The following is a 26,249-nucleotide window of genomic DNA, read 5'->3' as shown; positions in this document are numbered from 1 at the left end:
CCTTATCCACTGCAGTGAGATGAGGGAGGTGATTTCTTGTCAGCTCTGGGGGTACAGTACAAAGCTTCAGGAACCATCTTTAGCAGGGCTCCCCAACCTCTGGGATCTAATGCTTAATGATCTGAGGTGGAATTGATATAATAATAACAGAAATAAAGTGCCCAATGAATGTAATGTGCTTGAATCATCCTGAAGCTATTCCTTCCTCTGTGGAAAAACTGTCTTCCACGAAACCGGTCCTTGGTGCCAAAAATGTTGGGGACCACTGACCTATAGATCTAGAAGGGCTGGTTTAGAAGACAACTGCAAACTGCGCTCCAGTCCAACTTCATTATCATCAACCCTGCCCCTCCTGCACCACTGTGAAGATATGGTGGAACATGGAGTCCAGATTCGAACAAATGACAGGAAAGTTTCATCTTACCCCTTCTTATTTAATCCCTCTTGTGAGAAGTATAAGACTTTAAGATTTGGCCGGCTTTCAGACTTTTTCTGTCTCCTATATCTCTATCCTAAGTGCAATTTTGGCATATGTGCTTGCTGATGTAGCAGAGTTTCTTTATCCAGTCTCCACCACCCGCATCCCGCCAGGTACAAAAGGCCAGAAGGCTTGAATCTGTCTGTCTCAGGTATCTAATAGAGGTCAGCCTACCTTGGCATAACGCTCACCAACACAGCAAGAAATATATTAGCTCTGATCCTTGTTCTTCAGAACTGGAGGTAGTTTACTTCATTTACAGAAGAAAACACTACCCAGAGAGGTAAGCCAAGTTGTCCAAGATAGCACAGTTGATAAGTAACAGAGCAGGGATTCAAAGTTGGGGAACTGGACTACAAAGCCCTCTTTATCTTGCTTATTATGAGGCAGGAAAAAAATTAGAAGCATGCAACAAAAATCTCTCTTTGAGGTTACCTACAAATCCAAACTTATAGAGATTTCTCAAAAGAGGAAGAATGCAAAGGTAGGGCTTGTTGCCATTTAACAATTCATAAATTGTTGCCTAATTTATGGTATCTTATCATCCGCATGACTTGTTTCCCCAGCTACAAAATGGAATAGAGTAGGCTTCTCTGGTGACCAGGAATTCCTTTCTTTATTAGGAAGTTCTGATTATTTGACAGGTCTTTCAAGGTTGACCTGCTCCTTCTGTTCCTCCCTGCTTCCACCCATTGGTCCTTTTCTCCCTTCTGAAGTCAGAATGAGCCTCCTTCCTCTTCCATGGGAGCACCCACCAGGTACATGATGATATGTACACTTCATCACTGTGCATATGTACTAAAACGTTGCCATTGACCAGTAAGCTTTTATACACATCTCCGTTATTACCTTCATAATAATCTTATAAATTAGTTACTAAGATTACCCTCACTTTACATTTGAGGAAACCAAGACACAGAGGGGGTTAAGTAACTTGCCCAAGTTGCACAACTTACAAACAGAAGTACGTGGATTGACAGCAGGCCTCGGAGCCTTAGTCTTAGCCGCTCCTCTCTCTCTCCTCCCTCTCACACCACCATCTAGTTGTGCCTCCTCTGGGTGAGTGCTCTCAGCCCTCTGGCCCCTCCTGCGGACTTGCCCTGATCTACACACACTGAAGCTCCAGTACTTTGGCCACCTCATGTGAAGAGTTGACTCACTGGAAAAGACTCTGATGCTGGGAGGGATTGGGGGCAGGAGGAAGAGCGATCGACAGAGGATGAGATGGCTGGATGGCATCACTGATTCGATGGACCTGAGTTTGAGTGAACTCCGGGAGATGGTGATGGACAGGGAGGCCTGGCGTGCTACGATTCATGGGGTCGCAAAGAGTCGGACACGACTGAGCGACTGAACTGAACTGAACTGAACACACACTATGGTCAGTTACTCTCTTACTCTAGAAGGTCCTGGCACTGAAAACACCACCAATGGCAGGATCTGATGGCACAGTTGGCAAAGGCATCCGCACTTCCTGGGGCTGGAATCCCCCAATACTATCATGCCCCAGAAATGAGAATATGGGGAGCCCATGTACGGGCTCACTATGTCCGCCATGATCAATATTCTTATTGTCAAGTATGATCAAAGTTGCATTAGCTCTTTTGTGAGCAGCTAGATGATGGCTGAATCACTTCACCTTGAATGGGAGGTCATCTCAGGCACTCAGATCCTGATTCCATCATCTACTTCTCGGCCTGCTCTTCTTCATCCTGAACTTGTGTAGGTATTTTTAAATAACTTAGACATAGGGTTTTACACTTATTTCATCTGGCTTTCAGCCCAAGCCTCCTCCAGTCCATCTAGTTTATATTAAATCTTCATTCTATGACCATATGCCATGGCTCTCTTCTCATTTGGAGACTGTCTTTAATACATGTACATAATGGGCAAAACAGGGAACAAGCCCTTTCCTTGGTTAGTTTAACACACCAGATATTGTACATTAAATGGTCCTTGGGGTATGGCTGCCTTATTAGGGATGCATCCTCTGTGTACGACTGTCACCTAGCCCACTTTTCATTACAGTGTGGAATCATGGAACTTAGAGATGACAGGGACCTAAGAGAACACGTCCTATCTTTCATCAATGAGGCCAGAGAGGTTAAGGTCACCCAACTCATAATTGTGTAGCTGGGCTAGTATCCCGGTCTGCAGACCTCAAATTTGTGCTCTTTCCACTGAAACATAAGACATTGTGCTGAGATCAAATAATATTTCCTAAATGACCACCTTACGACCTCTATCAGAAAAGGAATAAGAGAACTCATATAAAGCCATTAACGTCTATAAAGGGCAAATACTTGGTTAATTCTTGATTCCAGAATTTTCCCAGGGGTTGGGATAAAGTTTGTCAGTCTGTGCCTTCCAGAATGTATCCCTAATTTTTAAAAAACTGGGGCATTTGTCTATTTGCCTCTCATTGGCTGGAACCTACTCTGCTTTGTAGATTTGTCGAAGTGGTCACCAAACGACATCTATATAGGTTTGTCCAGCAACTTGGATTTAAATGTGTATGCTTTCCAAGGTCAATTAGTTCTCTATTGATCAACCTTGGGTTCTGATACCCACCTTTATCATCTATTCCATTTTTTTGTTAAAGCTACTCTCGCTCCTTCTGGAAAAGATAAAAAAGCTCTCTTGGAATGGAAAAATCCTAATGAGGTATGCTTTCCATGTTCTTTTTTGCTTCAAACACTGTCTAAGATTCTGCTTGGCCTTCAGCTTGCCCAAAGCCAGGATCACAGGTCTGAGTTGCCTTTGTATATTCACACTTGGGCACATACTCACACTTTATCTGTGAGTATGTCTGATGGTGGTGGTTTAGTCACTAAGTCATGTCCTACTTTTGTGACCCCATGGACTGTAGCCTGGCAGGCTCCTCTGTCTGTGGGATTTCCCAGGCAAGAATATCAGAATGGACTGCCATTCTCTTCTCTAGGGGATCTTCTCCACCTAGAGATCAAACTCGCGTCTCCTGCATAGCAGGCAGATTCTTTACTGCTGAGCCACCAGGGAAACCCCTATGAATATGTGTTCAGTTCAGTTCAGTTCAGTAGCTCAGTCGTGTCTGACTCTTTGTGACCCCATGAATTGCAGCACGCCAGGCCTCCCTGTCCCTCACCAACTCCCGGAGTTCACTCAAACTCACGTCCATTGAGTCGGTGATGCCATCCAGCCATCTCATCCTCTGTCATCCCCTTCTCCTCCTGCCCCCAATCCCTCCCAGCATCAGAGTCTTTTCCAATGAGTCAACTCTTCGCATGAGGTGGCCAAAGTACTGGAGTTTCAGCTTTAGCATCATTCCTTCCAAAGAAATCCCAGGGCTGATCTCCTTCAGAATGGACTGGTTGGATCTCCTTGCAGTCCAAGGGACTCTCAAGAGTCTTCTCCAACACCACAGTTCAAAAGCATCAATTCTTCGGCGCTCAGCCTTCTTCACAGTCCAACTCTCACATTCATACATGACCACTGGAAAAACTATAGCCTTGACTAGATGGACCTTTGTTGGCAAAGTAATGTCTCTGCTTTTCAATATGTTATCTAGGTTGGTCATAACTTTCCTTCTAAGGAGTAAGCATCTTTTAATTTCATGGCTGCAATCACCATCTGCAGTGATTTTGGAGCCCCAAAAAATAAAGTCTGACACTGTTTCCACTGTTTCCCCATCTATTTCCCATGAAGTGATGGGACCGGATGCCATGATCTTCGTTTTCTGAATGCTGAGCTTTAAGCCAACTTTTTCACTCTCCTCTTTCACTTTCATCAAGAGGCTTTTTAGGTCCTTACTTTCTGCCATAAGGGTGGTGTCATCTGCATATCTGAGGTTATTGATATTTCTCCTGGCAATCTTGATTCCAGCTTGTGTTTCTTCCAGTCCAGCGTTTCTCATGATGTACTCTGCATATAAATTAAATAAGCAGGGTAACAGTATACAGCCTTGACGGACTCCTTTTCCTATTTGGATCCAGTCTGTTGTTCCATGTCCAGTTCTAACTGTTGTCTCCTGACCTGCATACAGGTTTCTCAAGAGGATGTGTACAACCCTCCAAAAGGATGTGTACAACCCAGACCGCCTTGTTGCTGTCATGGTGATTCTTTTTTTTTTTTTTTAATTAAAAACTTTTTGCTGTTTTCTTCCTGAAAGAATTAATGAACTGTTAAGAAATATACTTTGGGATGTCTTTCATCTTTTTGTCCTTTAAACACATATTCTTATTTAGGGATTTGGGCTAGAATCCCACTGGATCAGACTTTTCACCAAACTCTCTGAAATTATCTTTGTTCAACCCGGTGCCCAGCACTGAATTCTTGCACCCTTATGGCCTCCTAGACCACTCAGACACTCTTTCTTTTGGTTGTAGTTACTTCTGCATGAGCTCAATTTAATCAATGTTGGTCAAAATCCCTCCTCCCTTCTAGAGGTAATAATAATAATATTAGCAGTTGTCTGATGAGAACTTCCTTGTGCACTGTACTGGTCCTGCCCTTACACTCTCTTGGGATGCTTACATGAACACCATGAGGGAGGCACTATTGCTACCTCCAAGTGACAGAGTCTCAGAGAGATTAGGGTGCTGGTATAAGGCTACACAACTTCCACTCTACAGGCTGGCAGAGCTCAGTTGCAAACCTAAGCAAGTCAGATGCCAGATTCTACTTTGGAGATGAAAGTCAGTGCAGCAACATGGGACTTTTGCTGATGCTAGACTTATCACAAAATTAAACTTCCAGCTGTTTGAATAACTGAAATCTCCCACCACTACTCTGTCTTATAGAGTGCTAAGAGCAGTGCCCAGCACTCCAGTGTTGGTATCAGCATTATATCTTGCCTCTGTGCTAGCTTGGTGTTTTTTTTTTTTGAGTAAACTAGTTGCACAGCCCAGTCGTTGGTACCTAGTATTCCACAATGTCCCCTTTCTTCCAACTGCCGCTTTAAGTGTGCCCTATCCCCTCCACCTTTAGTCATAACAAGCTCAGAGTGTTAGTTATTAACTTGGTAAGCCGTTAACCTCTCTGGAAGAGCAAACAGTCTTCACTTTGCTTTATGATAGAATGTCCCCTCCCCCACCATCTCACTGAGTCATAGGTGGACTGGGGAGAGTGGAGGAGGTGGGGGGAGCTCGGGGACTGCTGGCTATAGATGCCCCCACCTTCGGAATGCACCTATTTGAAAACTGAGAGGCAGTGCCTTGTCTTGGAAGGAGCATGCCTGAGCTTGGAGGCAGAGATATGGGTTTAAATCTTGGCTCTGTCACTTGCCAGCTGTATGATCCTGGATCCTCCTTGGTTCCTTAACTCTTCCAGCTTTAATCTGTCATCTGTAAGATGGGGTGGGGGTAGGGAAATCGCATCTACTTAAAGGGTTTGATTGGTTTCTGGAAGGCAGTAGCATTCCATAATTGTCTGCACTGTTATTACTGTTAATAATAACAATAATACCTGTGCTATGAGGCATTTTTCAGCCTGAAATCATTCTCCCACTGTCTGAGGCCTTGCTGGAAGCATTTTAATGGCCTTTTGGCCCAACTCATGCTAGTGGGAGCCTTGCCAGACCATACCTGCATGCCCATTCTCCACGCTTCTTGGCCTAGACACCACGCACTGATTTCTTTCAGAATCCCAGGGCTGCTTAGGGCTCGGGAAAGGTGGAAAGCTGCCGTGCTGGATTTGGAAACGTGGAGCCGTGGAGAGAAGTACACTGGAGGCTTAAATGGTACATAGCCCCCGGCGGGTTCCTGAGCTAAATCCTCCAGCAGTTCCATGACGTCATGGGGCCCCCCCTCCCCCTGCTCCCATGGGAGAGGGGAGCGGGGTTGGGGGGGGGTGCTCCTGGGAAGAGTGCAAGGAGGGCGGCAGTCCCTGCGCGCACCGTTGGCCATCCCTAACCTAGCTCTGGGCCGGCAGGCTCGCCTCCGAGTCGAGGCTGCGTGCAGTGAAACCCAGGTAGTTATAGCCTGATATGGGTTGAAACAGAGACAGTTCTTGTCCCCAGCCCCTCGGCAGCATGCACGCACACGCCCCGAGCCGTGCTCCCAGCCGGCGAGGGCGGTGAGGTGCCGGACACGGGTCTGAGGCAGCGGCGCTGCCGGCGCATGGGGTGGGTGGGTGCATCCCGGCCCAGCCCGGCTCCTGGCCGCCTGGAAGACGTTCAGGAATCTGCCGGAGCGCGGCCCGGAGCCGCCCGCACCCGCCTGCTCCAGGCCCCACTGTGCCGGCCCGCAGCTGTCGGCGAGTTCAAACTTCGTGACCCCTGGCGAAGACAATCGCAAGTTCTAGTTTCTGAGCCGAGGGACGGTGGAGAGTCAGTGGGTAGTCCTATTCATTCCCATCCTCCCATCCCCTTCCACCCATCTCTGCGATTCCTAAAATCCTCATAATTATGGGCAGAGCTAGGACCTGCCAAGTTCGCCGTGCTGCCTGAGAGGGACAGAGCCGAGGACGTGAGAGAGGGCAGTGGTGCTTCCCTGCCCGGGCTGTGGGCTTTTCCGCGCCCCGGGTGCCTGGCGGCCTCGGTGACCTGAAAAAGGCGGCAGATGGGGAATGAGGCCGCCTCCATTTTAGCCTTGTGGATCCTATTTTTGAAGGTCCTTAGAGAAGGAGATCCCGTAATTTATTTGATGACCTGTTTCAGTTTTTAGCAACTAGGAAATTCTCTCGTCTTCTAACCTCGATTCAAGGTGCCACCGATTGCACTGATTTTCTTCAGTTCAGAACTCAGATTGTTTGGTTTCATCCTCCCTGCCATCTGGCAGTGTCTGCTGTCTGGAATGACCTCTTCCAGGTGGATTATAAGGTGGAACAACCCTCACCCGCCATGGCTCTGGGGGCATTTGACCCCTTTCTGCTTGACATTTTCTATCTTGGGTTCCCTGCCACTGCCTTCTCTTGATGGACTCTCTCATCTTGGATAACTCCTTCTTGGACTTTAAAGAAAACAAGCAAATTTTTATTAGGGATATTTTCAAATATACAGGACAATAAAATAATAAATCCCATGAATCCCAAATCTCAGCTTCAGCAGTTAGAAACTCATGGCTAGTCTTGTTTGAACTAACTCAGTTCATTTTCCCCACCACCATGTTGAACTATTATTTTATAGCAAATCTCTGATAGTCTACATCTACAAATACTTCTAAAAGTAAACTGCTCAGTCATGTCCAACTCTTTGAGACCCCATGGACTGTGGCCTGTCAGGCTCCTCTTCCATGGAATTCTCCAGGCAAGAGTACTGGAGTGGGTTACTATTCCTTTCTCCAAGGGATCTTCCTGACCTAGGGATTGAACCCGGGTCTCCTGCATTGCAGGCAGATTCTTTATGTATCTTTAAATGATAAGACTCTTAAAAAAGAATTACCCTAATTCTCTGATCACTTTTTAAATGTAACAATAATTCTTTAATATTGATAAATATCCAGTAGTTGTTCAAATTTCCTCAAGAGTCTCATTTAAAAAAATAACTGGTTTGTCTGAAAAGTCTACAGGTTGAACTTGGCTGATATGTCTTTTAGGTTTCTTCTGATCTATAAATTCCTTGTTTGTTTGTTTGTTTTTTTTCCTTGCCTTGTAATATTTATTGGGGGAAATGGGTCATTTGTCCTATAGAGCAGTGCTTCTCAAACTTTAATGTGCATACAAATCACTTCAGGATGATTTAAATGCAGATTTTGATTCAGGATGTCTGAGGTGGCCTGAGACTGCATTTCTACATCATTATCTGGTGATAATGATACTGGGTGTGCTGGACCACACTTTGAGACAGAAAGCTGTGTAGCGGTTCCAGATTTTGGATTTTGCTTATGGCACCTCTGAGGTATCTTTTAAACATATTCCAGCCTATCTGCAGGGATGATCAAATTCAGGATGGACGTTTTAGCAAGACTACTCTATCAATGTATTTCCTATTGCATCTCATCAACAGGCACATAATTTACTTGTCTCATTTTTTGGTGATGTTCGTGTTGGTTAGTGGGTTCAGGTGTTGTCAGCTTGAATCTTTCGTTATAGCGTTCTTAATCAGTGGGTAGAGGAGGGCACGACAACCCACTCCAGTATTCTTGCTTGGAGAATCCCATGGACATAGGAACCTGGCAGGCTATAGTCCATAGGGTGGCAGAGTTGGACGTGACTGGAGCGACTTAGCACAGCACAGTCAGTGGATGACGATCCTTGTCTGGACCCCTATCACGGTCCCTCAGTGGAAGGATATCCTTGTGGACACCCTAGCACCCTTTCTACACTCTTCGTTTAAGTCTACAAATGCCATAAAAGGATCTCTCTCTCGTCTCTGCATCTGTGTTCTCATGGAATCAAAGATCTGAAGTGTCTTGAAAGATCATTCAGTCTAATTACCTCATTTTATAGATGAGAAAAATGGAGGTTAAGGAGGTAAAAGGAATGGTCCAATGTCACATAGCTAATCAAGAGTGAGCAGATCTGGAATCAGACCTTTGGTCATGTAGTCTGGCAACTAAGGGGTCAGGAGTGACTTTGTAAAGAGGAATTTTAGCAGCTGAAAGAGGGCCAAAGCACAGAATCTTAGAATGGTAAAGCCAGATGGAACATTTGGTTTGTTAATATCTTATCACCATGATGAGAACAATTAACCCTAGAGTTGGTAAGTAACTTTCCTAGATCACACAGCTGTCTCTTGCAAGAGCTAGGGCTTAACTAGGGCCACATATGTAGGTCACAGAGTTGGGCCTACTTGCTTTTTCTGTTGTACTCACTGTCTGAACTGCCATGCAGCTCTTTTATGCCTGTTAAAATCCTACTCTTTCAAAAACTAACTCCACTATGAGGCCTTTCCTATAGAGGAAACTGCTCTAGATAGAAATTGATCTTCCCCTTCTCTGAATTTTCCTTGCTTTTTCTGTTGTATATTGAATATATATATATTCTGCCATGCATCATGCATATGTACCTGTCCCCAGGAGATTTTAAGCTCCCAGAGGGGAGGGACCATATGCTACATGGCTCTGTGTTCTCCATAGTTCTGGCATGTATTACCCATTTCCGAAGTCCAATATAACTTTTTTTAAACTGGAAGAATTCATTTGTGGAGAGATTCCCAAATGAAAACCAAGGTGTTAAAGAAATCTGGCAAAGGGTCTTTCCTTCCAGATGAGTTTCTACAATTTCCCAGGATGAATATATTGACCAATGAAAGAAAGTGGAATGAGTATCCATATTAGGGAGAAATCTGGAAGGTTAATCCAAGACTTCAAGAAGTGGTCCTCTGATCACAGCTAAGGGAAACCTATATCTAACAGTTAGTACTAAGAATAGGACACATGGGGCACGATATATGTGAGCGATGTTAAGAGACAGAAGACAAGAATGATGGGGCCCTACTTACTCAGTGCTAGACCCTGGGGAAGGAGTGGAAATGGGTCCTGCAGGGACCTCTAGCAGTCAGTGCTAGAGGCAGTGGTATGCTGCTAAATGTTTAATAGACTCTCCAGGATAAAAAAAAGCTGTGATTGTGGTGTTTCATGGTGTAAATTCTCCCACAGTGGCCAAAGCTACCAACATGACATCCCTAAAGGCAGAGCTAAGAAGAGATGTGCCAGGAGGCAAGCTGGCCTCAGCACACCACTGAGAAGGCAGTAGATATCTGCGTATCTGTAGGGCCTATGGCCAGAACAGAGAAATTTATTGAGAGTGAAAGAAGAGCAGTCAGGGCAACAATGCTGTCTTTTTCCGCTAAAGAAGAACCAGAGAGAATGTTCTTAGTGTCCATAATCTCATGCGGATCCTGGGGGAAGAAAAGCAAAGAAACTGAGTGGTGTTGATGAGTGGTGAGAGCATTAGTAGGAAGACGGTCCAGTAATGTCTACATTAAAAACGTGGCCTGGCTGTAGCTGCAGTGGCTTCCCCTGCAATCAGAGGAACTGTTTTATCTATTTCATCAATTTTAGAACCTAATGTCTGTTGTGGGCAGTTAGATACTAATATATACATGTTATGTGATAATATTAATAGATAATCATTTACTGAGTAACTCTTATGAACCAGGCACTTCATATATTTTATGTCTAATCCTTAGAGCCCTGCAAGGTTGGTATTTGTACCTTTTTTTTTTTTTAACAGATGAGGAAACACTCACTCAGTGATGTTTCCCATTTTAATCAGGTTTGTGGTGGGCTTCATGAACCTACAGGTTTCCTGCGAAGATGCAAATGACGAGATCAAAAAGACAGTCTAGCTTATGGAGCATGTACCTGAGGCCTGTTAATTTCATGCTTTGTTACCTATGAGATTACTTTTGGGATATAAGGATATATAAAATATAAGGGATTTGATTCTTCATTTTAAGGAGACTGGAAAAAATGGAATCTATCAAGAGAAGGCAGGTCAGGATAGTCAGGGATCTATACATCGAGCCATAAAAGGAACTGGGGATATTTAGCTCAGTGAAGATCAATAGGAGAGGACTTGGAAGATAGATTGCACCCCTATGAAGGGCAGTCATGTGGAGGAGCAGGAGGGTATGTTCTGCATGCTTCCAGAAGGTGGAACAGGCCCAAAGGATGGGGAATTCAGTCATGCATCCCACAAACACTTATTGTGCACCTATTTTGTTCCAAGAACTGTGCTGAGGGCTGACAAGGGAAGAATATGGCAATGAAAGGGACATACATCCTTGTTCAACATCGGGAAGAAAACTTTCTGAAAGAGATTTCCAGCAATGGACAGGTTTCTGGCAAAGTAGTAAGCTTCCTTTCCTTGGAGTATTCAAGAAAAGGCTAGATGTGTACTTATCAGAATGTGCCAGAACGGATCTTTTTGTTGAGTGGTACATGGGACCAAATCCCTTTCAGTTCAGAGATTCAGTCTCTGCTCAGCCTCGCTTTGGCAGGCTACAATGCTGTGCTGAAAAAGTGGCATCGTGGTCCCCCTCTTGCTGCCCGTGTCCATCTAGCTGCCTGCCCTGCCTTCTCTGACAGGGAGCAGTGGAGGGCCAGTTAGACTGGAAAGTGCCTGCCATCTGTGACGGGGACGATGGTGTTTTGGCGGGTCTGTGTGGGTTCCAGGAATGCAGCATTGAAGCCATGTACACACAACCTGCTTAAGAACATCCCATGGGCAGAAAATGTTTGCTTCCTCTTCAGCCCTCCTCTGTTGCTGTGCCAGGCAGGCACAATGGTGCCTTTGAGAGGGGCAGCTGGAAGGGGGTGTTGGCAGGGAGGCTGGAAGTAGAACGCTGCAGCTGAGGGGAGAACCAAATTCATTTCCAGGAGCAAGCCTGCCCTGGGTGCCAGTTTCCAAAACAAAACTGCTGTTTCTCAGAGCTCACAGTGGTGGGTTGCCTCAGATTTGGATAGAGGGCAAAGCTGTTTCCTATCCACTGCTCCACCCTCCCCAAGTTAAAAAAAAAAAGAAAGAAAAAAACAACCTAGTGTGTTGTGGCATTCTTGCTCTGGATGCAGTGTAATAGGTCTGCGGTCTGTCTGGGGCGCTCAGACCAACCTGGGGTGGATGGGGCTTTCTGAAGGGTCAGACTCACCTGCAGACAGAGCAGGGCTGATAGCCATAGGGACTGGCAAGGCTCAGGGGCAGGTAGACTTCTGGGCCACCAGAGTGGGCTCAGGGTGAAGACGCCTTCTTCTGCCTTTTGGAGTCACTTCCTCTGACCCCCTAGCAGCCCTGTACCCTTGCTGCCATATGGGCTCTGCCCACTCACTGTCTTCACTCTCCTTGGTGGGAAAGAGGTGGGAGAACTCTGGCATTTCCTGTCCTGGGTTCACAGTTGTCCCAGACCCTCAGTTACTTTCAAAGGTCCCAGCAACAGCTCAAAGATGGGCGTGGGAAGTCTTCCCACTCACCCAACAGTTAGAAGAAGGGCTGAGTGCCAGGCTGCAAGCCCATTCTGTCTTATAGATGGAGCAAGGTGGGTCCCTTTTACTTTGGGGACGTCCAACACAAAGATATCACTTGAGTCTGGTCAAGTAGTAATTTGTTAGTGTTCACATTCATTATGGGATTTTTTTCACACTTTGGTTCAAATTGTGCAATCAAAAACTAGAGAGCAATGATTTCATTTCAGGTATTGGAGATACAGGGTGAATAAGACGAGTCTTTGCCTCAGACAGACAACTGCCTAATAGACAGGCCAAGTCCTGCAGGGGAGCCATACCACCAACTCAGCTGATATATACCTGAGGGGGAAAGCAGAGGTAGATTCTACAGGGAGTGCTGTGCTTGGGGCACATGGGCTTGGAACTCATCTGATCTTGGAGTACTTATTTTAAGGAGACTTAGTTTCCTTGTGTACATAATGCACAGTATGCAGAGTTGTAATGAGGATTAAACAAGCCAGTGTAGGAAAGTGCCAGGATACAGAGCTTGTTGCAAGGTGAGTGCTTAGTAAGTGGCTGCTGCTATTAATTTGTGGATTCCAATGGACTTGACATGTAATGTGTATGTGTACACAGTATTTAACTGGTCCTTTGTTAGATTATATATACTTCCTGAGTCATTTCTTCTCTTTTCTTAATTCCTCTTCTATAGAATACTGGGATCAGCATGTTTATGACCTCACTAAGACAGATAACCAAAGACTAGTCCACTAAAGCCAAGGAGACATATGTGTATGTAATATTCTGTTTCATAACCCAGTGGTAGAAGCTGGAAAAGATTGAATGCTTTTCATCCAAGCTCCCTGAATGTGCTGAGTGTGGAGATGAAGATCATGAGTTTTTTTTCAATGTTCTAAAAAGTCTAAGAGAAATAACACATTTCCCATGGACAGGGCCTCACAGGTTGTTATTATTTAAAAGACGCATTTGTTTGTAGACATAGCTTGGGGAAAGTTATTCTTTCACTAGGCGACCCCAGCGGGTAGAAAAGTTAAGCTTGCTGGGGCAGAGGTTAGCCTTGAGGTCTCTCAGGAACCTGAGTGGAGCTCCTTCTAGCCCAACATGCTGAGTCATGCATGGGACCCCGAGCTTGGTCTCCTGAGACACCCCCGAGCCTCATCTATCCATTGTGCTGCATATACCCCTCCCCCACCATCTGCTTTGTGAAATTGTAGGCATGAGAATTCACCCCTAAAAGTTATTCCAAAGTACTTGGGAGACACAAAGTGTATGAAGCCAGGAATCTGAAGACAAAGAAAATCAAAGCAATTCACAAAGAACAAAGGAAATGGGAAAGAATAAGAAAATAAAAGCACATGGATGAATGGAGGCTTGAAGTGAAATACAGGGTATGCATGTGTAGGGAATAAAAAAGAGGGTCATTTAAGAGAAAAAGTTATGTGTCAAACTGTAAGCAAGCAATGGGATTTTTAAAGAGAAAATTGCTGATTTCTTCTCAGGAGGCTGAAAGATTTTGAGGATCTGTGAAGGAAACTTGTAGTCAGTGCATGGCTGAAAGAGGAAGAGAGATAGAAAGGATGGAGCTGTGTTTAAAAATGGATAAAGATTAAGACAATCAAAGAGTCAAAGAGGTCCTCCAGAGGCCTGCTCTTATAGATACAAGGGCTGACATTATTACAGGATTGAAACAAGGCCTATGGTTTAACATGTTCTACCATGGATTTGGGGCTTCCCTGGTGACTCAGACAGTAAAGAATCTGCCTGCAAGGAAATGGCAACCCATTCCAGTATCCTTGCCTAGAGAATTCCATGGACAGAGGAGCCTGGCAGGTTAAAGTCCACAGGGTTGCATAGATTTGGATTACTTTTCTAATCAAAAGAATTTAGCACCTGTCGTAAGAGGGAGAAGGCAGAAACTGAGGCTTGGGTACCTGGAGCGGTGAGAACTGAAGGATAGGGAAGAGGAAATCTGAAGTGACAAGAGCAGCCTTGGGTGGTCTCACAGTGAGAATGCTCCTGGAAAGATGGAACCCCTGGACTTGATGGAAGAAGAGAATGGACTCCACAAATGGGAGAGGATGTCTCTCTGTGTCCATTCCAGCCTCTGACTTGAAGGTTTGGTGCATGATCAGGTTGCCACCTTTTGTTTTCTGAGATCTCAAAATCTCCACTCTTCTCCATGAATCTTTCCCTTCCCCATGAATATGTTTTCATTTCGTCTCCCATGGAATTACTGTGCCTGGGTTGACGAGCTGAGCTTTTGGCTCATTTTGGCTAGTTTCCACTTCATTACTCCAAGCTTTGGAAGGTTCCACTTGCCCAAGCTGAGAAGGTATATATAGATGATGCCAGAAAAGGTGCTTGAAAGTCTATCCTCTAATTTAGGAGTGTGCAACATTGCCAGTGGATATCAGGGCAGCCATGGGCTCTCTTTTGCCACTTACTGGCTGGGTGAAGTTGGCCAACCAACTCAACCTGTAAAGTCCTTGATTTCTCTCTTCTGAAAAAAATGGCACCTGGCTGGATTGGAGTAGGTAAAGATAACTGCTCAGTCTTAAAGTAATCTGGTTCATTATTTATTCTGCTTCTTTACATACACATAGCTGTGCTAAAGGTTAGTTTTAGAGTTTAGGATTCTCATAGACAGGGCCCATCTCATGATATGGCTTCACGTTGAAAAAAAATTAAGATGAAATTCACCTGACACAAAATTAGCCATTTTAAAGAATATAATTCAGTGGCCTTTAGTACTTTCACTCTATCTCTTTGAAGTGTTAGGATAATATGGTCTCTGGGGTTGGTTCCATTTTGTTATAATAATAAAGGACTGCACTGCATCTCTGTGTTCATCACCCTGTGAACTCATGTGCAGGAAACTCTCCAGGTCTAGGATATGAAGAACCTGCTGGGTCATTCGTCCTAAAAGATAATTTTCAGTTCAGTGTTTGTTGTCGGACTGCTCTCCAAAGTGGTTCACCACTCATGTCCCCCGAGAGGGTCTGAGGGTTCCCATTTCTGCTCCTACTCCCATCACAGGGTGGGGGTATTCCTGGAGCCCCATGGTACAAAGTAGGTAAAAGTAATGAACTAGCTCCAGCAATATCACCACAGAGAGATCTTGAGAACTAATGGTGAGTGAAAAAGACAAGTTGCAGAGCACAAAACGGTTGTGGGGAACTCAGTTCCATCCATAAAATTTTATTTCTTTGGTTAAAAAGATACTTGAAAGGAATAAAACAAAATAGTGACAAATATCAATTCTAAGTGAGGGAGAAATGAGAATATCTGATACACTCTCAAAACTTTGTTGTATTAAAAAAAAAATCCTCAATTAAAAGGGGAAAATTGATGTGCAGAGATTCCCAAAATATACCAGGTAACAGATTTTTTTTTTTGAAGCAGCCTCCACATTTAGACTCACTTTTCCCCAGGCAGAGGTTCATATTAGGGAAGCTGGCTAGCCTTCCCTTGTGAACATTGTTTAAAAGTAGATATGATATCAAGGAATTTTGGAAGTTCATATTTTTAACCAGTAAAATTTCCACGGCATGTAAAATAAGTGCTCAAGTCGATGCCTGCCTGGTTCGCTCCACCTAACCATAACTAAGTCAAAACCTGTGCAAGCCTCTTTTGGGCCTGGGGTGGGGGAGGTGACTCACTGTGTTCTTCCCTCCCCTCCCCCCTCCTTTATTCAGGTACCATCAGATCGGAATAAACATCAAGGGCGGCTTTGGAAGGGAAGGGAAGTCAGAGACTTGGAGACCCTGAGAGACTGCTTTTGTTCCACCAGGGCTGATGACAACTATGCGGGTGACAGGCTGGCTTCTTAATTAGAGGCAACCCTAATAGGCTCAGTGGTAAAGAATCTGCCTGCCAATGTAGGAGACGTGAGTTTGATCCCTGGTCCAGGAAGATCCCAGAGAAGGAAATGGCAACCCACTCTAGTATTCTTGCCTGGAAAAACCCCACAGACAGAGGAGTCTGGCAGGCTATAGTCCATGGGTCACAAAGAGTGGAATATGACTTAAGCCTGAACAACAACAACCAAATTAAGAGCAGCCATTTCCCAGGAAGGGTACTCACTCTCACAGCTTGCTTTGTGTGCTCGCAGAGGAAGCATTTAGAGCATGCATCTGCCTTTTTTTTTTTTGCTTTTCTTTTTGATAAATGTAAAAGTCTCATACCTGCTTTTCAGTTCAGTTCAGTCACTCAGTCGTGTCCAGCTCTTTGCGACCCCGTGAATTGCAGCGCACCAGGCCTCCCTGTCTATCACCAACTCCTGGAGTTCACTCAGACTCATGACCATCGAGTCAGTGATGCCATCCAGCCATCTCATCCTCTGTCATCCCCTTCTCCTCCTGCCCCCAATCCCTCCCAGCATCAGTCTTTTCCAATGAGTCAACTCTTTGCATGAAGTGGCCAAAGTATTGGAGTTTCAGCTTTAGTATCAGTCCTTCCAAAGAACACCCAGGACTGATCTCCTTTAGAATGGACTGGTTGGATCTCCTTGCAGTCCAAGGGACTCTCAAGAGTCTTCTCCAACACCACAGTTCAAAAGCATCAATTCTTGCTTTTAGTGTTACCCAAAATATTAAAATAAAGTGTATGACTAAAGAGAAGATCAGATATACCTAATACCGGTGAGAATCTCTGTTCTAGAATGATGTGCCAGTACTGCCCTGAAACTCCTGGGTTTTGGGCAAATCTGAATTTGAAGCCTGACCTGACCACTCAGAGTCATGCACCTCAGGTGAGCTTTTTTTCAGCTTCTGTCCCCATCTCCGGAAAGGGGATGTGACACCTGCCACTTGGGGCTGCTCTGTGGATTCAGTGAGGCACTTGGCACCATTGCCAGTTACTTAAAAAAAAAATAACAAATCTGAAAACGTTAATCAATAGCCTTGGGAAGTAGACTAATCCCCTTTCTCCATTTTATATATGAGAACACTGAAGCCCAGACAACAGTTCCATGAAGAGGGCTGATGCCTGTCCAAGCCAAGCCCCTTTCACTGAGCAACCCCACCCCCTCCCCCTTACCCTAGCCTTGACCAAGTGTCTGCAGGTGACCAGTAGATCTGCAATCATCTTCTCTCTGGCCTTAGTCTCTGACCCCAAAACAGTGTCCAGGGTGATGGCTCACGTGGGTCCTCAAGGTCCCAGGATCAAGTTTTCTTAGCACTAGTTAAGTGAGTATTATATTAACCAGCTCATGTCTGTTCTCTCAACTGGGCTGTAAACTTTATTTCAGAGAAGGGACCAAATTCTCCTAGTTTTCAATAAGCTACAAGTCTCTGAAAAACAGACTGTATTCCTTGCAAGAGACTTTCAGTGCAGAACTTCCGCATAAGACTCATTTTAGCTTTAAGTTTCACCATCCAAATTTTACCGAGGTGACGCATAGACACGGAATGAAATAGACTTTCTAATCTGTTCTCCTGAACCGCTAACCTTTGGGCCCTTTCACAAGTTGCTGAACCTCTGAGCCTCAGTTTCCTCACCCAGAAAGCAAGGATATTCGTGTCTTCTCTGCATACTCTGTGGATCAAAATGAGATGCTGCATGGGAAGACCTTTGGTAAACTTTAAGGCGGTTTTCCTCCCTGACTCCTCCTGTCCACCCCTCCTTCCTCAAATGAGCAAGCAGTAGGACTGTGCCCTCTGTTCTCCTAAAGCGTTTCCCAGCAGCCCTGCCCAGCTGCTGCAGCTGAGACAGAACCAAGCAGCCATACATTCAGTAAAGGAGGAAGAAACAGTGTATCCGAGCTGAAAAATTCAGCAAGCTCCTAGCACTTGTTAGGTCAATCTGTTTATTGGGTTCCAAGCTAAACTTCTTTCCAGGAGGTCTAGGAAGGCCTAGACTCTTACACGTTTCCAGCAATGAAACCTTGGTCCAGTTACATAGTGTATCTGAGCCTTGGTTTCCTCATTAAAAAAAATGTGATCATACTTGCTTTGCTGGGTGATGGAATCAAATGAGGACACGCTACAGTAGGCAGTCAGAGTCTGTGATTTTCTCCTCTCCCCTTGTTACTTCTGTCTCCCTTCTGTTTATCTTTCTAACTCTCTGTGCCTTAGCTTGCTTTCCGTGATGTGGGGATAAGAATACCGGGCCTACTTAGCTCACTGGTTGTTGTGTGACTCTGCAATAAAGGCTGTGGTGAGGCTTTGGAAGTGGTGGCACATAGTATAAATACCTGTGTGGGCTTATTCTCAGGCTCACTGACCTTGAACTGAGGAGCATGCTGGTCCTCTCAGGCCTGGGCTGTTGTGTGCAGCCGCCACTTGGAGAAGGTCACTTAACATACCTTCTGTTACTGTTCTTCCCAAGGCCTCTGATGCACTCACATCTACCTGGGCTGCCCCACAGCCTCCTAACATCTGTTACTCACACGCCTCCCTCTCTGTCTCTCTGGTCTCCTCTGTATTATAAGACCCAGGACCGTCTCCCCTCGGCTCCCTGGATACAAAAGGATGCCTGCCACAATCCTGCAGGCTTTCAGAACAGAAGCTGCCTGTCAGATGCACCCCCGCCCCCCATCCTTAGCTTCAGGAATAAATACTAAAAAAGACTCATGATGGGGAGCTAAGGAAAACAAGAAATGCTGCTGAAAGCCCCCAACAACCCACAGTGTGAACACCCCCACCTCCTCCAGAGGCCACCAGCCCCCTCTGCAATTGAGGATGAACCGCTGTGCACTGGACTCAGAGGGGCCCATGATGCCGTGGGCTGGAAGCTGGGAGTTGGGAGCTTGGGAGGGCGGGGCCCACCGAGGCAGGGGAGCTGAGCTGCTCTATTCTGGGCACAGTTTCAAGGCCAGCTGCAGGGAGAACAAGCAGTCGCTGTGTGTCTGCAGCTGGCAGTGGTTAGGCCAGGGCTGTCCCTCACTTGGGGTATATTTAAAGACACCCCAGATGATCATGCCAACAGGAAAAATGCACACAGAGCTCCAGCCACGTCCAGTTTCCAGCCCAGTCCAGCCCCCTCCCCCTTTGCTGTGGAGTTTCTGGCCATGGATTTATGTGTCCATAGAGGAAGGCAGGCTTCTCAGACTTTCCCAGGTGGAGGTGGTACCACCTGGGGAAAAGTGCCCCACATTCCTGGGCCTCTCTGCCCTCTGACTGAGCTGGCTAGAAGTTCAGGGGATTAGCTAGGTCGGCTCCTCCCACCCTGGGGTTGGTAACCCAGCAACCGCTGGGGAGAGGCACACAGATGAGTCAAAGAGAAGCACAGAATCTCTGGCTTTGCGTTTTGATTGTGAAAACTCCCCGTGAGCGCAGGCTCCCTTCCACAGGGAGTGGTGGGGCTTTCCCACACTGCTTCAGGCCAAATGCTCCTCCTCCAAGGGATGCCTGGGCCCCACTTGACTGCTGCTGCAAGCTCAGGGACAAAGCTGGTGGCCCAGCAAGAGCCCATCCCGGCCCAATTCTGACTGCCTTTCACTTGTTTTTCTCAAGTGAAAACAAGACCACTGGCCTGAATTCCATGGGAAGGGGTATGGGGGTCGGTAATTGAGAACTATGGGCAAGGGGCCCCAAGGGCCTGAGGTTCTGCAGAGCAGAGATAGCAGGTGTGCACAGAAGTTTGGGCTTGCAGGTCGATCTTTTCTTAGAAGTGAGAAGACCTCAGGAGAGCAGCCCAGCAGAAGCAGGGTGGGGAATAAGTGGGCAGCTTATCAACCAGTAAGTGAAGCCCACAGGCTGTGTCTGAGGCAGGCTGCTGCAAGTCCCGGGAGAGTTAAAATGCAAGTGCACCAACTGGATCAGCTATGTAATTTGAGTGTTCAAAATGCACATAAAGGGCCCTTTGCTAAAAAAAAAATTATCAAGAATTTTAAGACAGTCACAGAAGAGCATTAAATGAGGAACCTTCTGAGTGTGTGCAGGTTGCACACTTGGGAAGCTGGCCCTGAGTGCCTGAACTGGCTCCTTGAAAGTTGAGGCAGGTGAGCTGATGATGTCTGGTCATCCCTGGCCTCAACCGCAGACCCCTCAGCCCTGCGGTTTCAGTTCCCTGACTTTTACTAGGCTTGGGACATTGCCTCTATCCCCATAGCAGCTTCTTTCCCTGAGTGGGTAGCACCTGTCTTCATTTCTTGAAAAAGAAGAAATTGAAAGGTGATGGTGGGGAGAGGGCTGAGGGCAGGAAAGGACTGCAGCCCTGAGTCTACTGGGCCTCTAGGTCTCAGACCCCAGGACTCCCTGGTCAGGCCGAGAAAGGCAGACCCCGTGATTAGAGCCTACTAGGAGTGAGGCTGTGGACATGTTGGGAACAGGATGGAGGTAAGAAGGATTACACTTGGGACCACCATGAACCTAGGGGACATGTTCTGAGGGTATGTGACAGTCCCGGACCAGAACCAAGGTCCCAAAGCAAGTTTTGGGAACTCACCTCCAACTCTATGTGGTCATGGAGTTTCTTGCAGGTGGCCGCAAAGGTCTCCGAGGTGCCAAATTCAAAGTACCACAGCTTGTTCTTCATCCTGGACCAGGAGTCAGAAAGATGGCTCAGTGTTCTGTGTTTGAAATGACTGTGTACAGCAGCTATGCTACTGGGGCCAGGACACTCAAGCCCTCAGCTGTCCCCAATCTTATGTTTTCAGCACTTCTTAATTGGATGATCAGGGATGGAAGATTTTTTTAACCAACTGTTCTTGCCACCAACTTAAAGAAAAACCTATTTGTTTCTTAGACATCATGGCTACTCTGAGTGAACAGCCAATGGCTCTCTGATCTTCCTGGTCAGAGCCAGAGAAAGGCCTGCTTGCCTCTGGATCTGGATCAAGGGAGGAGTTCCATGAAAGTCAACCAGGTGGCACCTGAAAGCACGCTCTGGTTAGTGTCCTTTCTACTACGAATGCAGGGGAGCTTCAATAGTTGGGGTACAAAGGGAGGACGATCGGTTAGCCAGTTGAGACTTGACAGAGGTATAGCCTCAGGACAGAGGAGGGATAGCCCCACCTGAAACCTGCTAAAATGTGTGCTACTTTGTCTGCACTCTGATTGGGAGAAGCATAATGGAAAGAATTAGACACAGATTTGCAGGCAAGGAGGAAAGAGAAAAAAAAAAGTGAGTTGTTTTGGTAGCAATAGTTTCCCCCCACTTGGTTCTCAATTGTATTCGCTGAGGCTATGACAATCCTTCATTGAGGGGTAGGCCTTGTCCTATTTGCTTCAAAGTAAGAGCTCGCTATTTCGAGCTTTAAAGATGTTCAACATTTTCCTGATGGGCCGGGGGCGCGAGGCGGGGGTGGGGGAGGGTGCGCAGCCGGAAACAATGGTGTTCCCATGTAGCCAGGAGCTCTGCAAAGTCAGATGGTTGTGTCCTGACACTTGGTCATTTTGATCAGATGGTCTCACCAGGAAGTGTTTCTGAAGGTATTCCATTCCTCCCGTCCCAACTGTCATCCTATTCTCAGGGGCTGGCTAAGAGAAGGGACACCTGTCCAGTTTATAAGCTGGCAGATTCTGCTGAGGAAGGATTAAACAGAATCACAGTCTTCTTGGCACATCTTCAGGAGAGAGGATGCGCCTTGTGTGTTGCTGATCCTCCATCCTCAGAGCTGTGGACTAAGAGGAAGGAGCATTCTTCAAAGGAAAGAAGGCTTTCTTCCTAGTATTTCTTAGGCCATAGCAGGTGATGCTTTCAAACAAGAGGCACAACTTTTCTCTCTACATTTCTCAAAGAGTCCACCCACAGCTTAAAGATGAGTCTGTGTTCTCCCACTGCATGAAGATTTCTAAGATCGAGTTGGGAAGTAGCTTTTCTGACTCTTGGTAAGCAGGAAAAGAAATGATAAACGATGACGGGAATAAGCAGTATTTATGGAGTTATGCTTATGAAGAAGCATATGAAGTTATGCTTATGAAGGGTTGGGTATTCTTTAAGTAGACCTTCTCAGCCAGTGTACTAGGCACAGGTGTGCCTGAGATTCCAGTCTCCTCAGCTTTGGGTGGCCAGGTTGGGGTCTGGGGCAGGCTGAGCCCCTGATGCCACAGCCGGGGTTCTTTCTGTATGAGATAAACGCCAAACAATTGCTTTTGTTTTCTACGCCTGCCATGATGTGCAGAGGAAACACTACTCTGATGAGTTCTCTGTATGCACAGAAATGTGAATACAAGTTACCCAGGGATTTCATTAAAATGCAAATTCTGCTTCAGTCATTCAGGATTTGGGCATAAGAATTCCTTGTTTTCTAACATGCTGCTAGTACTGGCCCAGCAATCACGCTTGGAGCTGTGAGGATCTGGGGACTCCTTTCGTGGCTCTGAAACATTAGTATTCATAAGAATCACTTGTGAATGTGATTAAAATGCTAGTGCCTGGGCTCTAATTTGTAGAGATTCTATGTGGCCTGTGTCTGACAGGGCCCAGGAATATGCATTTTATGAGTGCCCAGGTGATCGCTATTCAGGTGGTCAGCTGTCAGGATTTTCTGAAGCATTACTCTAGATCCCAGTGAAGTGACAACCAAGGAAGAAGACAGAGCGATTAGCCCTGAAAGAGAGGATTCCTCAGGGAAGACAGAATGAGGGTCAGCGCCTTTCAACAGACAATGACGGCAAAAGACCCAGTAACAGGAAAAGCACAGATTGTCATAAATGCCAAAGTTGAGGATGCCTCACAAGCAGCGAGAGCATCTCTGTAGCCAGGAGACCCGCATTATGATTCCATTTTCAAATATCACTGCTGGTCTGAATCATGACTTTTGAAAGTTATTGCCAGGAGATTTAGAGTTTTAATAAAAATTTCCGGAAGCCGCAAGCTATTTTTACCCAGAAGTGGTGCTTCTGATGATCTAATAAGGTTAAGAGGTCATGGTTAGGTCAGTATTGCAGAATGACTGAGAAGATCAAACAGACGGCTTTTTTGTTGCTGGTTAGATGTCCATTTCTGGCTGTGAACCCTAAGCCTCAGTTTCCTGATCTGTAAAATGGAGGTAATAAAAAGATCTGCTTAAAAGGGTAGTTGTAAAGATTAAATGGGATGACCACAAAGCACTTCTTATAATGCTTCCTGCATAATAATCTCACCGATAATGTTAGCTACTTACTTATCAGTTATTATTTCAATGTCTTGGCATGTTTGGATACCATAATAAGGTTATGGTATCAGGTTGGGCAGCCGTAGACACCGTTTTTGTTTAGTCACTAAGTTGTGTCCAACTCTTCACGACCCCATGGACTGCAACACGCCAGGCTTCCCTGTCCTTCACCAACTCCTCGAGCTTGCTTAAACTCATGTCTATTAAGTAGGTCACACCATCCAACCATCTCATCCTCTGTCGCCCCCTTCTCCTCCTGCCCTCAATCTTTCCCAGCATCAGGGTCTTTTCCAATGAGTTGGCTCTTTGCATCAGGTGGCCAAAGTGTTGGAGCTTCAGCATTAGTCCTTTCAACGAATATTCAGGGTTGATTTCCTTTAGGATTGACTAATTTGATCTCCGGAGAAGGAAATGGCAACCCACTCCAGTGTTCTTGCCTGGATAATCCCAGGGATGGGGGAGCCTGGTGGGCTGCCGTCTATGGGGTCACACAGAGTTGGACGCGACTGAAGTGACTTAGCAATTTGATCTCCTTGCAGTCCAGAGGGACTCTCAAGAGTCTTCTCCAGCACCACAATTCAAAAGCATCAATTCTTCAGTGCTCAGACTTCTTTATGGTCCAGTTCTCACATCTGTTCATGACTACCATAGCTTTGACTATATAGACTTTTGTAGACATTATATATCCAAAATTTTCTGGGACAGAAAAACGTGATCATACTAGTCAGATCATTGTGTCTTGACTTTTGGCTAAAAATATATGTTCCCTCCATGTCTAATCTAACAGTTTTTTTTTTCCAGAGTCAGACCACAGCCTAATCCTTGGTTAATTATCTTGACTGGTCACATGATTGTCCATAGACGTCATGTTTGCAAATATGCTTCTGAGAAAGTACACATTTGGTGTGAGACAAAGTATTTATTGACTCAAGAAATATTCAGTGTGCCAGGACTAGATAGGGTGTACTTAGTGCAGGGGAGAACAAAACACAGAACTCCATGAGCCAGACACCTGAGAAAGGCAGCCGAAGAAACAGACTATGGAAACAGTCATGTGCCAAGTACTAAGCCTTGGGGATACCTAGGAGGAGGGACATCCAATTCTTAGTGAGGCCACCACTCATCCTAAGTGAGTGATGAGTTCTGAAGGATGTGGAAGGGAATAAGGAAAGTGGAGGAAGAACATTCTAGGCAGAGGAAAAAGCCCAAGCAATGGCCTAGGGTAAGAGAGAGCACAGTCCTGCTGGAGAGGATCTGGAATTCAAGGAGGGATAGATTGGCCAGATAAGGGCGGTGCAATGCTTAGGTGCTTGAGCTTTATCTTAAAGTCTATACTGTGTTGTGGACCATCCTCAAGTGAGAGTAGTGGTGAGGGGCTGGTGGTAGCGACCTGACAGATTTTTGTGCTTTTTAAAGCTCACTCTGTTCCAAGTCTGGAGAGTCGACTGGAAGGGGTGGGTACAGATTTGAGGCCTGGAGGATGGTTTGTAGGTGGTGTAGAATCCCAGGAGAGAACTGGGAAGGACCTGAACAAAGGTAGTGACATTAGGGCTCGGGCTAAGGAAAGGGATTCACAAGCTAAAATTTAGGAGGTGGAACTGACAGGGCTGGTTTGTTGTAAGGAGTGAGTGAGAAAGAATAGTCAATGACACCCAAGTGCTTAGGTTGCATGATAGATGGCGGGTGCTGTTCACTGAGTGAGAAGCACAGCAGTTCAGTTCTCCAGCAGCAGTCCTCTTTGTAACTGAGGGACAGCACTTTTGTGTTTTGGCATGTCCATCATCCGTCCACCCATCTATCCATAGATCATCTATTGAGCCATACTATGGACTAGGCACTGCATATGACCTGGAGATGAGTGGTAAATAAGAGAGGCAGGATCTTTGCCTCACAAGTTTCCATACTTTTAATAGCTTCACCAAGATGCTAATGTTCAACCTCTGACTGACAGGACTTTTGTTCAGAAATCTGAGAGCTTTTCTTCCTCCTCTTTTAACTCAGGCACATTTTAGTTAGAAGTAAATACAATCTGGAAAATCCCATGGATGGAGGAGCCTGGTGGGCTACGGTCCATGGGGTCACAAAGAGTTGGACACGACTGAGCAATTTTACTTGCACTTTCAAATACAATCTATTCCTATGGTTCTTTAGTTTTTCATTCTGCAAAACATTTCACATGCACTATCTCTTTCCCTTACTTACAAGTAAGGGAAGACTTGAGGAAAAGTAAATTGTCGAGGTTGTGGAGCAAGTAAGTGCAGAGGTGGCCCCCTCCCTGACTGTCAGGCCCCAGAGCCTGTGTTTTGTGGCCTTGCCACACTATCTTCTCATGTCTTTGCATGTGGTGTGGTGCTGTGTGCTCTGATCACAGACTAGGCCGCTGTAAACCAGGCTATGAAATGGAAGCAGTTGCAGGCCTGGGGTGTAAGTGGTTGCATCACAAGCTGGGAAATGCTGTCTGATGAAGAGTGTACCCTCCCCCCGACCTAAGTCCCAGTGGCCAGGGGTGGAGTCTAGATGAGTCTCAATTGGATTTGTCACAGGAACCTCCTGGTCTTGAATCTAAACAAACTCAGAAAGTTGGGGAAACCAGAATAGATCCCTAGAAAAGCCAGAGGCTCCCAGGACACCCTTGACCTTTTTCTCTCAGCTCACCCAGAAATGAGGCATAGGCGGTGCCCATGAGGCATCTCCTACACAGAGTGAGATGGGGAAAGCTGGGAGACAGACGTAAATTTCACCTCGGGTGCCTCCCATTTCAGCTCCAATGTGGACCACTTCTGGCCGTGCATAATAAGAGACGACCAAGGGGTCTAATGCAAGACCCCAGGATGGAATCAAGGAGCCCTGCTTTCAAATGCTGACTCTCCCTTTACTGGTTGTATAACTTTGAACTTTTTCTTTTTTT

The 26,249-nt window shown here is 45.9% G+C and overlaps 1 protein-coding gene across 1 annotated transcript in view; it reads right to left on the bottom strand.

Moving 5' to 3' along the window:
• DGKG (diacylglycerol kinase gamma) overlaps positions 1 to 26,249 on the bottom strand; it is a 223,186-nt gene that overhangs the window by 37,414 nt on the left and 159,523 nt on the right. Inside the window, exon 21 of the mRNA XM_055568807.1 lies at positions 20,689 to 20,779. Coding sequence (XP_055424782.1) covers positions 20,689 to 20,779 — 91 coding nt within the window. The remainder of the gene's footprint in view (positions 1 to 20,688; positions 20,780 to 26,249) is intronic.

Source organism: Bubalus kerabau, chromosome 2 (assembly GCF_029407905.1).
Source record: "Bubalus kerabau isolate K-KA32 ecotype Philippines breed swamp buffalo chromosome 2, PCC_UOA_SB_1v2, whole genome shotgun sequence".
Classification (NCBI taxonomy): Eukaryota; Metazoa; Chordata; class Mammalia; order Artiodactyla; family Bovidae; genus Bubalus; species Bubalus kerabau.
Note: the sequence above shows the minus strand (reverse complement) of the source record. Positions and strands in the feature narration are given on the sequence as shown.